This window comes from Garra rufa, chromosome 4 (assembly GCF_049309525.1).
Source record: "Garra rufa chromosome 4, GarRuf1.0, whole genome shotgun sequence".
In the NCBI taxonomy this organism is placed as follows: domain Eukaryota; kingdom Metazoa; phylum Chordata; class Actinopteri; order Cypriniformes; family Cyprinidae; genus Garra; species Garra rufa.
The window spans coordinates 31,270,404-31,283,785 of NC_133364.1; the positions used below are offsets into that span (position 1 = coordinate 31,270,404).

General features: G+C 37.3%; 1 protein-coding gene across 1 annotated transcript; it reads right to left on the bottom strand.

Moving 5' to 3' along the window:
- Positions 1-334: 334 nt before the first annotated feature.
- LOC141332872 (uncharacterized) lies at positions 335-13,122 on the bottom strand. Its single transcript, XM_073837834.1, has 4 exons — positions 12,988-13,122; positions 8,755-9,650; positions 5,851-5,992; positions 335-1,230 (listed from the first exon to the last, which is right to left on the bottom strand). The coding sequence occupies exons 1-4, from the start codon at positions 13,070-13,072 to the stop codon at positions 392-394; spliced, it is 1,962 nt and encodes a 653-aa protein (XP_073693935.1). The 5' UTR covers positions 13,073-13,122; the 3' UTR covers positions 335-391.
- Between the last annotated feature and the right edge of the window lie 260 nt (positions 13,123-13,382).

Consider the following 13,382-nt stretch of genomic DNA (forward strand, 5'->3'; position numbering starts at 1 on the left):
TTCTCGTCATTTGGTCTAATCCGACCAATAAGAATAAAGGATGTCATAATCAAGTTTTTTACAACCGATATCGTGCAACTGCAGAGCCTGACCTAGATGGCTGGTCTCGTTTTTTGTTTTTTTTTGAGAAGTAGAAATCAATGAATGAAACCATTACAAAAGCCAGAGGAAGTAAGCTATGGAAACGGTTCCACACAAACAGCAGCTAGAAGAAGAGTCCAAGAATGGAAGTGAGAAGAGACAGAGGTCAAGTGACAATCACATCATATTTGGCCCACATTCATTTGATAAGTGAACATAGATTTCACACAGATACATATTTTTGCTTCCACTTTTTTATTACCCTTACCACAATTAAATTGGCTTCCTCCAGAATGATTTTTGAAATTGTTCACAATTTCTCTTCAGAATGAGTTTGCAAATGAAGTTTCAGGTCTCTTTTATATGTGAAACCATCATCACACTGAAGGCACTTGAAAGGCTTCTCTCTCGTGTGAATACTTAAGTGAGTCTGAAGGTTTCCTTTTTGTGAGAAGCTCTTCCCACACTGAGGACAGATGAAAGGCTTCTCTCCAGAATGAAGTCTAATGTGAGTGTTGAGGCTTCTTTTATGCATGAAATTCTTTCCACACTGATGGCATGTAAAACAGTCCTCTTTTGAGTGAATCTTCGTGTGTTGATTAAGTGTTTCTTTACATTTGAATCTTTTCCCACACTGACCGCATATGTAAGGCTTCTCTCCTGTATGAATGTTCATGTGAGTCATAAGACTTTCTTTCCGTGAGAAGCTCTTCCCACACACTATGCAGGTGTAAGGGGTCTCTCCAGTGTGAATTCTCATGTGGGCATTAAGGTTTCCTTTAAGTGTAAAACTTTGTCCACACAGTTTGCAGGTGTAAGGCTTCTCTCCAGTGTGAACTCTTATGTGGGCTTTAAGGTTTTGTTTTTGAGTGAAACTTTTTCCACACAGTTGGCAGCCAAAAGGCCTCTCTCCTGTGTGAATTCTCTGGTGGACTTCAAGGTTTTGCTTATGAGTGAAATTCTTACCACACTGACAGCAGGTGAAATAACTGTTAGAGTCTATCTTCTGGTCTCTTTTTTGTGAGGAAGTCTTTTCCACAGTCTTTGTGGATTTTTCTCCTTTCTTGAAATCATGTTTCTTGTCCTGATTTTTCACTTTCATTTCATTCAGTTCTTCTTCCAGACTCTCCTCTTTCAGTGCCATCAAGTCTATAGCGAGACAAAAGACAATTAAGCCTTAAAACCAACATAAGCCGTAAGCTAGGTCACATGTATTCTGTTTTGCAATCTGGTCACTCTATTTTCCACAAATTCAACAATCTTCAATGAGTTATTCCATTGGACATGGAATAATAACGTCATAGTAAGGAATCACAAACTTGGAAGTAGGAGCTAGTCAGGTGCACTTGAAGACACCTTCAAGGTGTGACTTGAAGTGGTGCTGCGCAGACAGATTGTGCATGACATCAAAGTACTGCAAGAGTGAATCTAGACTAGAGTATATGCTCTTAAAGGGGTCATCGGATGCAAAACTCACTTTTCCATGTTGTTTGAACATTAATGTGTGTTGGCAGTTTGTGTTCACAACTACCCTACAATGATAAAAACCCACCTAGCGGTATGTTTTTACTCTTACTTATGTTTTAATATTAAAAGTAATATCCCCTTTTTAAAATCAGATCATTGACATGAGCGCCTTACCTTAAACCCGCCCTCACCGAGTCCCATTGTGTCGACTCAGGTGCAGGGGAAAACAAGAATGTCTCAGATTGAGCAATTGAGATGTTCTGTTGTTAGATGTAATAAAAGATAGCAGTCATCATTTACTCCCGACATCTGAGCCACTGAAGACGCAGAGGATTAACGTTACTTTTGTTTTTGAAAGGACAGTGCCGATTCCGATCTACATATGCATCTATGTTCGTGCAAAACATTCGTGATTCAGCTTCACCCACAGCAGGACTTTTTTATGCATATTTGCAAAGGGCCTTTCTTAATAATGTGCTAGTTAGCAAGTTTCGCAGCTAAACGCGGCTAAAGTAAACATTACGGCTCGTCATCCCACAGCAAAGAAGGGCGGGGCGAGCAGAGCTCATTGGCATTTAAAGGAACAGAATAGCTCGCTCTAAAAAGGGCTGATTTTGACAAGGTAAAAAGAGTGTTTTTTTACACTACCATTGAAAAATTTTAACCAAAGTACGTTATAGACTTCTCTAAAGACCCTAAAAAATCATGTCAACTTGTGAAAAATGTGCATCCAATGACCCCTTTAAAGGATTAGGCCGCGATCACGCCGAACGCGTTTTTGCAGTTGGAGGCGCCTCTTTTGAATGGTTTTCTGTTGGCAGTGAGTGTTCTGCGCGCTGTTTATGCGCCCCTGGCGCCTCGCGTTTTCGCCGCCTGCTGCGCCTCGCGTTTTTGCAGGAGCGCTCTGAGCGCCTGAAGTTGAAAAAAAATCAACTCTGAGCGGAAAAACGCCCAACGTCATTCGTGTTCTTTTCCATTGTCCAATCGAATGAATGGAGAGGCGGGCCTTCTGTTGTGGTGACGAAAGTTTACCGTTGCTTAAAAAATTCGGAGACTGCAAGAATTAGAGGAGAAACCTTTGGTGTCTATCGTGGGTAACCCGGAGCTGTATTATTTAGGGTTTCTGCTAATATGACAGTTTACTTAACAGCAAAAAACTAAGATTTTAGAGCGCTCGCGCTATAATCCTTTGATTTGACTGACAGGACAGCTGTTTTGGTCGTTGCTTAGCAACATAAAAAAACCGCAGCACACTGCTCTTTTATTAAAAGTCACCAAAAAAGGCAGTGCTGTGCGCCTCGCGTTTTTAGAATTAAAAAACGCGTTCGGTGTGATCGCGGCCTTACTCTACCCTAAAATTTTGTCATTAATCACTTATATCCTTCATATCGTTCCAAACCCGTAAAAGCTTCGTTCATAAAAATAGACTGTAAAAAAATATGGGTGTAGTGTGCGTGACGTCACCCATAGATTTCTGAACAGCATTTTTGAAGCTCATAGTGGGCGGGAGTCATCTTGAAATCGCGTCACCGCCGGATAATCGAAAATGGGCAAAGAAGTGGGATGTGGGTGGAGCTGGTTGCTGAAATCACGCCCGCCTAGCGTGATATTGGTGACTGTAGCAGCAATCCAACTGTCTCTCAAGTGGCCACGCCCTTAATTATGCAGAACTTTAAGGCTTAATATAACTTAAACAGATGAGTTATAATTTTTTTTTTAGCTATATAGCTATATAGACCAAAACCACTTTTTGTACCAGGCTGTAAACATTTTTTTTTTCTGCTGTAAAGTTGGGCATTTTAACATAGGGAGTCTTTAGCTGCCAGTCAATGAATTGCAGTTTAACTCACTTCCGTGTTGGTTTCAATAGAGAGAGCGGAAAGTTGCCGCTTGTTCGTAACAAAATTTAAGATATTTTGGATGAAAGCCAGGAGCTTTGTGGCTGTCCCATTGACTGCTAAGTAAATAACACTGTCAACTTCTAGAAAAGTATGAAAGACTTTGTCAGAATAGTCATCAGTGGTTCAACCATAATTTTACAAAGCTACAAGAATACTTTTTGTACGCAAAGAAAACAAAAATAATGACTTTATTCAACAATTCCTCCGCGCAGCTGACAGAGAACAGCATATGCTGTTTGTGTCCTGGGTATACTCTCCAAAATGGCACTATGGTGATGAGGAGACAAATTGTTGAATAAAGTTATTTTTGTTTTCTTTGCATTCAAATGTATTCTCATAGCTTCGTCAAATTAAGGTTGAACCACTGATGCAAGACTATTTTGACGATGTCTTTCATACTTTTTTGGGTCTTGACTTGGCTGTCCCATTGACTAGCAGGCAGGGGCGGACTTTGCCATTAGGCAAAGGTAGGCAGTTGCCTTGGGCCCCGAGCTGGAAGGGGGCCCCCTCAAAAAAATTTGGTCGAGGTGATTTTTTTTTTTTTTTTACTTTACTTTATGACGAATGTCAAAAATTCTCTGAAAAGTAATCAGAATACTATAGAATATATGTTATGGAAACTGGCGCCTCCCTCGAACACCACACTGTTGGACTATTCCATTATTTCACGTCTCATCTGCTGCAGAACTGCGAAAGTGATTGAAGAAATATTCTATATTTAGTGCTACAGCGTACATTCTGTCAGGCGCCTCCGTCTCAATACTGTACAACGCAGCATACATCCACGTCAAATGGTAACTCAGCGGCAGAGTTCCACTCACGCAGGGGCGAAATTTCCATTGAGGACGCACTTTTCAAATTCCCGTTTGTGTCCTCCTACTTTCAAATGGGTTTGTTAAAGTAATCTCTTGTATTATAACATGCTCAGTGCCGTCGAGAGTTTCGCGCGATTGTTAAAACCAAAAATAAAACGTGCACGCACATTCAAAAGCAATTTTAATACCTCAAGTTTAGAGAGTGACTTCCCAATGCGCGCAAATTAGGCTACATAAAATATCTAGGCTGTTATTATCAGTATGTGAGCAGATAATAAGATGATAATGGTGTCTATAGCTCTGTATCATGCTTGAAAAATTCGGTCTCTATTTGCAATTTGAATATTAACAGAGTAGCCTACTTTGATTATGGCTGCAGGCTATGCGAAACTTGTTTTAACAATAAATATATTTGATACTTTTGGAGCTTAGGTGTTGCCGACTTTATATTCTATTTTCTATTTTTTACTTGTTGCTTTTTGGTCGAGCACCCTTTTGAGACTGATGTGCGTGCTTTTGTTTCATTTTTCTTTACTGTAGATTGTTTAAAAATACAGTGGCTGCCTCTAATTTAAATGGCTCTAATAGAGAAATTAACCAGCTTGTTCATGTACTCATGTTTACATTCATTCTTGTTCCTTGCTTAAAGCCTAACATAAATATATTAAAGGCTTTAAGAATTATCCCATTTGCTTGTAAAACATCGACAATCAGAGTCGGCCATGAATAATCAAGATTGGTGCATCGTGCATTACTAAAAACAAATTGGCTGCTCCTAAAAAAAATTTTTTGGTGCTCCTAACTTTTTGAATGTGGGGGCACCAGTGCTACCAAGTAAATTTCAAGCCCTCTGCAGGTAACAGCACTTCCGTGTTCACTTTTGGCCATTATAGTAATGACGAAGACTGTAATACAGCATTTTACATTTATGTGTCCACATTGATCATTTACATGATTTATGGCGTGTGTTTCTTCTCGCGTAAGTAAAACAAGATAGAAGACTATAAACAAGTTTTCCAATTTAGGCAGCAGCAAACAGATCTAGTTAGGATATTCTGCTTGGAAACCAAGGTAAATAGAACAAATGGCAACTCTTCCTTGTGAATAGATAATAAATATTATTGCACAGGTAATATATAATGAGAATACTTTTTTTCAGTTTTACAAGAAGGAACAAAATATGTAGAGGGCCCCATGTCTGTGTTTGCCTTGGGCCCCAAAATGGCTAAATCCGCCCCTGCTAGCAGGTAAATAATAGCACCTATTTTAATAAAACAGTTTTCATCCAAAATATCTTAAATTGTATTCCGAAGTCGAACAAAGCTTTCACGGGCTTGGAACGACATGGGGGTAAGTGATTAATGACTAAATTTCCATTTTGGAGTGGAATAACCCTTTAAATATTCTCTGCAATCACTCTTGTTGTACTTTTATATTGACACTTATCTGTCTGTGCAGCGCTGCTTCTAGTCGAACATACTTTTAGTATTTGCCTGATCATGTGATCTCAACATGTCTGTCCACATGAGGCCACCTACTCCATGTAAAAAAGTGAACTGACTTCAGCTTTGAGAATGGAAACTAACCTGTTTGTTCTTCGTTATCTTCATGTTTCACTCCGAATGATTGTTCAATCCTCATGTCTTTACTCTCCTCTTTAATAAAGGCCATCTTTATAACTGCATGTCGTGGATCTGAGTTGCTGAGTTGCTTCTGAGTTGCTTTTCTCTGTGTTTATCATGATGAAAGTAATTAACAGAAAGACAAATAAATCCAAACTAGATCTCTGGGTGCGTCTCAATCAGCTCCCTAGGTTAGTAGTCAGCGCAATGGCAAGGATGCACTGATATCACTCGTACATCAAGAAGACGTCTATTTGACATCTGGAAGACAAATTTTTTGGAGTGTTTTCTCATCTGCAAAATGTCTATAGGACGTCTATTAGATGTTTCTGATTTTAGAATGTATGTAAAAATGGACATTTTGACACCTGTCAAATGTTTGTACACAGCTGATGCTTTCCAGATCGAAAGATCTTTAACAGACATCTTGCAGACGTACATGTGCAATCTGGGTGTCAATCGGAGTGATTAGCAGTGGCCTTTGATTAAACATAATAAATCCTTTGAACATGTAGTACTAGTTTTGAGAGTTAATAAATCGTTTGTTTGTAAAACTTATTACAAATTTGCGAGTCACCATTTTGTCCAACAGGGGTCGTCAGCGCGCTATGACTCGAGCGCTTCGCATCAGAAAATCGTTTTGTGAAGCAATTGGTTCAGTTCGCTATATGCCAGTGACCGAATTTGTGTTTACAATAAACTAATTCACGATATAGAAAGCGAAATGAGACGCACCTTTTCTGTTACTCATGTTTGGAAAGAAAAACTTTTAACTAATGCTAAAAGATTCATTTTACATCGCTTGTTAAAAAAACAGCTATAACATTTAGTAATCTGTTCGAGTCGATTTAAACAGCTTAAATGCTTAAGATACAAACCTTTCTTCAGAGGAATCACAAAAGATGCAGGAGCGCTGCGCCATCTTATGACCTCATGTCGCAGACCAAAATAAAGGTCCTGCTGTCTAAAATCACAAAAGTGCATAGAGATTTACATGCAGTGTAAATGTAAATTAGTTCAGAGGACATTTTTTAAATAAATGTTGTCCACTGATGTGCAGAAAATATATAGAAGAATTAACCTAATAATCAAAGGTGTGTAATTTTGTCTAATATGCAAAACTAGAATGTTTGAGTGCATAATCCATTTATGCTAGATATGTGTATTAAAATGCAAATGTCCGTGGTCCAAAGCAATGTTAGCTTTATTGTATTCTTTTTTTTTTTTCCTTTTAGTTTTGGTTATTCACTGAAAATATAACATTGTGAATGATTAAAATTACGTTTTTTTTACAACTGAAAATGGTTCTGTAAAGTTACTTATATGTGTGTATAAAACTCAAATGTTTGGGATCAGTAAGATTTTTGTTTTTTGAAGAAGTTTCTTTTGCTCATCAAGGCTGTGTTCATTTGATCAAAAATACAGAAAAAATATTAATATTGTGAAACACTCTTACAATGTTTAACAATCTATTTCTATATTAATATACTTAATGTAATTTATATCCGTAATTAAAGTTGAATTTTCAGAATTATTACTCCAGTCTTCAGTGTCACATGAGCCTTCAAAAACCATTCTAATATGCTGATTTATTGCCAGTGCTGGAAACAATTGTGCCGCTTAATATCTTTTTGGAACCTGTGATACATCATTCAGGAATCTTTCATCAATAAAAGGTTAAAAGGAACAGCAATTATTTAAAATAGAAAGCTTTTCTGAAATTATACACTACTGTTCAAAAGTTTGGGGTCAGTACATTTTTATTCTTTCTTTTTTTGAAAGAAATTAATAATTTTATTCACCAAGGATGTATTAAATTGATAAAAAGGGATAGCATAGATTTACATTGTTAGAAAAGATTTATATTTTGAATAAAAGCTGTTCTTTTTAAGTTGTTATTCTTCAAAGAATCCTGAAAAAAAAAATATCACAGATTCCAAATGAATATCTGGCAGCACAACATTGATAAAGTAATAAATCAGCATATTAGAATGATTTCTGTAGGATCATGTAACACTTAAGACTCAAGTAACAGCTGATGAAAATTCAGCTTTGCATCACAGGAATAAATTCAATTTTAAAGTACATTAAAATAATAAATATTTTATATTGTAATAACATTCAATAACGATCAAATAAATGCAGCCTTGATGAGCATAAGAGACTTTTAAAAAAAAAACATTACAAGTCTTACATATCTTTGATTTTGAAATGTTTGCTATTGCTGTTTAATCTTATGATTCTGTGGTTTAAAAGATAATTGTCTTCCAGGATAAGAGAATGTCTTCCTTTCGAGGTTGGACATGCTGGTATAAAGATGAGCTGGTAACGCAAAGGACAATGTAGGAATCAAGTTTAGACAGAGTCTGAGCACTGAAAAATACATGCGTAACTAAGATTACTCAAATCAAATCTGCTTATTTTTCATCACTTCATCCACTGCTTTCTGCTACTTCATGGCTTCCTCTGTTAACCTCTCAGAGTGATAAAAGTTTTTTAATTAATACAGTTTTGTTAACTGGTTTTAGATATCAGAAAAAATAAATGTCTTCTCACAGGATACTAAAGAGACTGCATCTAATATTCTTGGTGTGGAGATTCAATGTTACATTTTTGTTTAGCAGTAAATAAGCATAATCTAACATTTTCGGGTAGTTGACAGGATGAAATAAGAGGAACTGAGGAATCTGAATTGATATTGGCCCATTCTTACAAAAGTTTGAAACATAAACATTATGTGGTTTAACAACAGCCAAAGCAGACTTGCTATTTTCCGGGTCCAATTTTTTATTACCCTTACCACAATTAAATTAGCTTTCTCCAGAATAAGTGTTCAGGTGATTTTTGTATCGCTCACAATTTCTTTACAGAATGAGTATGCAAATGAAGCTTCAGATCTCTTCGATATGTGAAACTATTATCACACTGAAGACACTTGAACGGCTTCTCTCCAGTGTGAATATGTATGTGAGTCTGAAGGTTTCCTTTTTGTGAGAAGCTTTTTCCACACTGAGGGCAACTGAAAGGCTTCTCTCCAGTGTGAACTCTCATGTGAGTTTCGAGGTTTGCTTTGTTTGTGCAATTCTTTCCACAATGATGACACATGAAAGGCTTCTCTCCAGTGTGAAGTCTAATGTGAGTGCTGAGGCTTCTTTTATGCATGAAAGACCTTCCACACTGAGGACATATAAAACAGTCTTCTTTTGGGTGAATCCTCATGTGCTGATTAAGGGTTTCTTTACATTTAAATCTCTTTCCACATTTACCACATATGCAAGGCTTCTCTCCTGTGTGAATGTTCATGTGACTCTTAAGACTTTCTTTCCGTGAGAAGCTCTTTCTGCACACTTTGCAGGTGTAAGGGGTCTCTCCAGTGTGAATTCTCATGTGGGCATTAAGGTTTCCTTTAAGTTTAAAACTTTGTCCACACAGTTTGCAGGTGTAAGGCTTCTCTCCAGTGTGAACTCTCAAGTGGGCTTTAAGGTTTTGTTTTTGATTAAAACTCTTCCCACAGTGCTGGCAGCTGAAAGGCTTCTCTCCAGTGTGAACTCTCATGTGGACTTCAAGGTTTTGCTTATTTGTGATATTCTTACCACAATGACAGCAGGTGAAATAACTGTTAGATTTGGTCTTCTGACCTCTTTTTTGTGAGGAAGTCTTTTCAGTCTTTGAGGGTATTTCTACAATTTTGAAATCATGACTTTCCTCGTCCTCTTCCATTTCATTCAGTTCTTCTTTCAGACTCTCCTCTTTCAGGGCAATGTCTATAGCAAAAAAAGACATTAAAGCATTAAAAGAAAAAATCTCAGAATCTCTTCTCACTATTGTTTGAAGGTTTTTTTAAAACAACTATTCTGAAGAAAGCAGGCCAAGAAAGCTAACAGTTATCAAAAGTCTTAGAACTCGTCTCAGGAGAACTGGATTATTGTAGACCAGGGTTTCTCAAACCTGTCCTAGGTTTCTACAGTCGTGGCCAAAAGTTTTGAGAATTACATAAATATTGGAAATTGGAAAAGTTGCTGCTTAAGTTTTTATAATAGCAATTTGCATATACTCCTGAATGTTATGAAGAGTGATCAGATGAATTGCATAGTCCTTCTTTGCCATGAAAATTAACTTAATCCCGAAAAAACTTTCCACTGCATTTCATTGCTGTCATTAAAGGACCTGATGAGATCATTTCAGTAATTGTCTTGTTAACTCAGGTGAGAATGTTGACGAGCACAAGGCTGGAGATCATTATGTCAGGCTGATTGGGTTTGAATGGCAGACTTGACATGTTAAAAGGAGGGTGATGCTTGAAATCATTGTTCTTCCATTGTTAACCAAGGTGACCTGCAAAGAAACGCGTGCAGCCATCATTGCGTTGCATAAAAATGGCTTCACAAGCAAGGATATTGTGGCTACTAAGATTGCACCTAAATCGACAATTTATAGGATAATCAAGAACTTCAAAGAAAGAGGTTCAATTCTTGTTAAGAAGGTTTCAGGGCATCCAAGAAAGTCCAGCAAGCGCCAGGATCGTCTCCTAAAGAAGATTCAGCTGCGGGGTCAGAGTGCCAACAGTGCAGAGCTTGCTCAGGAATGGCAGCAGGCAGGTGTGAGCGCATCTGCACGCACAGTGAGGCCAAGACTTTTGGAAGATGGCCTGGTGTCAAGAAGGGCAGCAAAGAAGCCACTTCTCTCCAAAAAAAAACTTCAGGGACAGATTGATCTTCTGCAAAAAGTATGGCGAATGGACTGCTGAGGACTGGGGCAAAGTCACATTCTCCGATGAAGCCTCTTTCCGATTGTTTGTGGCATCTGGAAAAAGGCTTGTCCGGAGAAGAAAAGGTGAGCGCTACCATCAGTCCTGTGTCATGCCAACAGTAAAGCATCCTGAGACCATTCATGTCTGGGGTTGTTTCTCATCCAAGGGAGTGGGCTCACTCACAATTTTGCCCAAAAACACAGCCATGAATAAAGAATGGCACCAAAACACCCTCCAACAGCAACTTCTTCCAACAATCCAACAACAGTTTGGTGAAGAACAATGCATTTTCCAGCACGATGGAGCACCGTGCCATAAGGCAAAAGTGATAACTAAGTGGCTCGGGGACAAAAACGTTGAAATTTTGGGTCCATGGCCTGGAAACTCCCCAGATCTTAATCCCATTGAGAACTTGTGGTCAATCCTCAAGAGGCGGGTGGACAAACAAAAACCTACTAATTCCGACAAACTTCAAGAAGTGATTATGAAAGAATGGGTTGCTATCAGTCAGGATTTGGCCCAGAAGTTGATTGAGAGCATGCCCAGTCGAATTGCAGAGGTCCTGAAAAAGAAGGGCCAACACTGCAAATACTGACTCTTTGGATAAATGTCATGTAATTGTCGATAAATGCCTTTGAAATGTATGAAGTGCTTGTAATTATATTTTAGTACATCACAGAAACAACTGAAACAAAGATCTAAAAGCAGTTGAGCAGCAAACTTTGTGAAAACTAATATTTGTGTCATTCTCAAAACTTGGCCACGACTGTAGATCTCAACCATGGAAACATTTGGATTCATGCCAAACGAGTGAGGTACATGAGCCCATAAATTTAAGCTAAGTTTAAGCTACATCAGTTTGTTTTCTGTTTTGCAGTCTGGTCACTCAAATTTCCACAACTCAACAATATTCCATGAGTTATTCCACTGGACATGGAATCTGGTGTTTTGTAAAATCACATATAAATAACAAATGTAAAATGGATAACTCACTTTAAACTATTTGCTTTCTGGAAAATAAATGTTTACTTAGTTACTACATAATGAAGTGCTAAAAATAAAAGTTTTTTCTTGTTATTAATTCAGATATTGTAATTTAACATGTGACATGTCAGGGGTAGAAATGGCCAAAATTCACTGGGGGGACTTTAACTTGGATGACCTTTGGGATGCATTTAATAATAAAACCCTTTATAGTCTATAATAACATTTATTACCAACTTATTTCATATTTTCTCTAAACCCTCTTGTGTATTAAGACAAACACCTGCAATTCTGGCCAAATTAAAGATATGTTGTGTGTGAATTTGGCATATGTTATAATGTAAGCATTAGGGCTGGGAATCGACTCCAAAAAGAATCGATTCCGAGGCATTGGGATCGAGAGTCGATTCCAACGTTTGGAATCGATTCCATTAAGGGGAATCGACTCCTCATTCAGAGCCGTTTTCAGTTCAGCATTTCTTTTTAGGAGCACTAGTGCTTCTACTTAAAAAAAAAAAATATTATAAAAAATTAGGAACAGCGACCAGAATGAACATTCCCACTATAAGGTGGTATCTGACTCCTTAAAAGTTTTTTAACCTTTGTAATGACATTTTTTTTTAACTAAGATTTATAAACTTTTATCAAAAAAAGAAAAATCTAAATTCATCTTAGCATTAAGGAATAGTTACAGAATTTTTGTCATCACTCAGAGGAGGCATTAATGCATCCCTTAATAATGTTTTGAGATCAATGTTTAAAATATAAAGTTTTTAACATAGAAACTGAAATGATTTAAATAACTCGATTTATACTTAAAATAGAATTTATACTTAGACTTTTACATGTAAAAAATGAAACTGAAACCATCAGTAGGTGGCAGCAAGTCAAAGACTTTTTCACTAAATCATTCATTCATTCAATCAATTCATTGTTAGAGACTCTTTATGGGTCATTGAATCATTGATTCACTAGATTTGTATAAAAGAGCAGATTCATTCATAAACAAAACAGCGCTGTCAATATAGATGTGCGGCAGCTCAGCTGTGGCTTTGTTGGGAACTACTTTTGTTGACAAAATAGAGCACAATCAGACAACAGTGTTCCTAAAATGTAAGTCACTGTTGTACAATTTTATTTTGACATTTGCAAACTCCCTTTATAATCTTAAAAAACCTGTCACCCTCGCATCACAATCTCACAAACTTCCGTTTTAATGAATGAAGCTTTCTACGCTGCACAATGAATCTATTATTTACATTGTCTATACACTTATAATTTCTTATAATGACTGACAAACTGCGGTCTGCTTTCACGATCTGTGTTGTGAGGAGCAGGATGCGCACCGACAGAGAATATAAACTAACCTGTTTGTTCCTCAGTATCTTCATGTTTCAGTCTGAAAGCTTCTTCAATCCTCAGGTCTTCGCTCTCCTCTTTAATAAATGGCATCTTTGTAATAGTGTGTCACATGAGTTGCTTCACCAGGAATTTTCTGTTTGAAAAATGCATCCAAACTAAATCTCTGAGTCACCATCTCAATCAGTAAACAACGCATGCGCAAGAATGTCAATCAAAAAGGATACAGACTAAAGAATATTAAAATGTATTTATGATTTATAGGTTATGCCTTACTGAAAACGTTAACGTTGGTGGGTCTTTGTATTTATAGTATTTTGTCCAGCAGATGTCGTCAGCGTGCGGAGATTCGAGAATCATTTTGTTAAGCAATTGGTTCAGTTCTTTCAGAGTTTTGAAAGGC

What these genes read in the sequence shown, in the direction of transcription:
- LOC141332872 (XM_073837834.1), bottom strand. Translation starts at nt 13,072, where the DNA reads ATGCCATTTATTAAAGAGGAGAGCGAAGACCTGAGGATTGAAGAAGCT. An exon ending in AGATACTGAGGAACAAACAG is followed by an intron (nt 9,651 to 12,987) that starts GTTAGTTTATAT and finishes TTTTTGCTATAG; the next exon opens with ACATTGCCCTGAAAGAGGAG. An exon ending in TTCATTTGCATACTCATTCT is followed by an intron (nt 5,993 to 8,754) that starts GTAAAGAAATTG and finishes TGATAAACACAG; the next exon opens with AGAAAAGCAACTCAGAAGCA.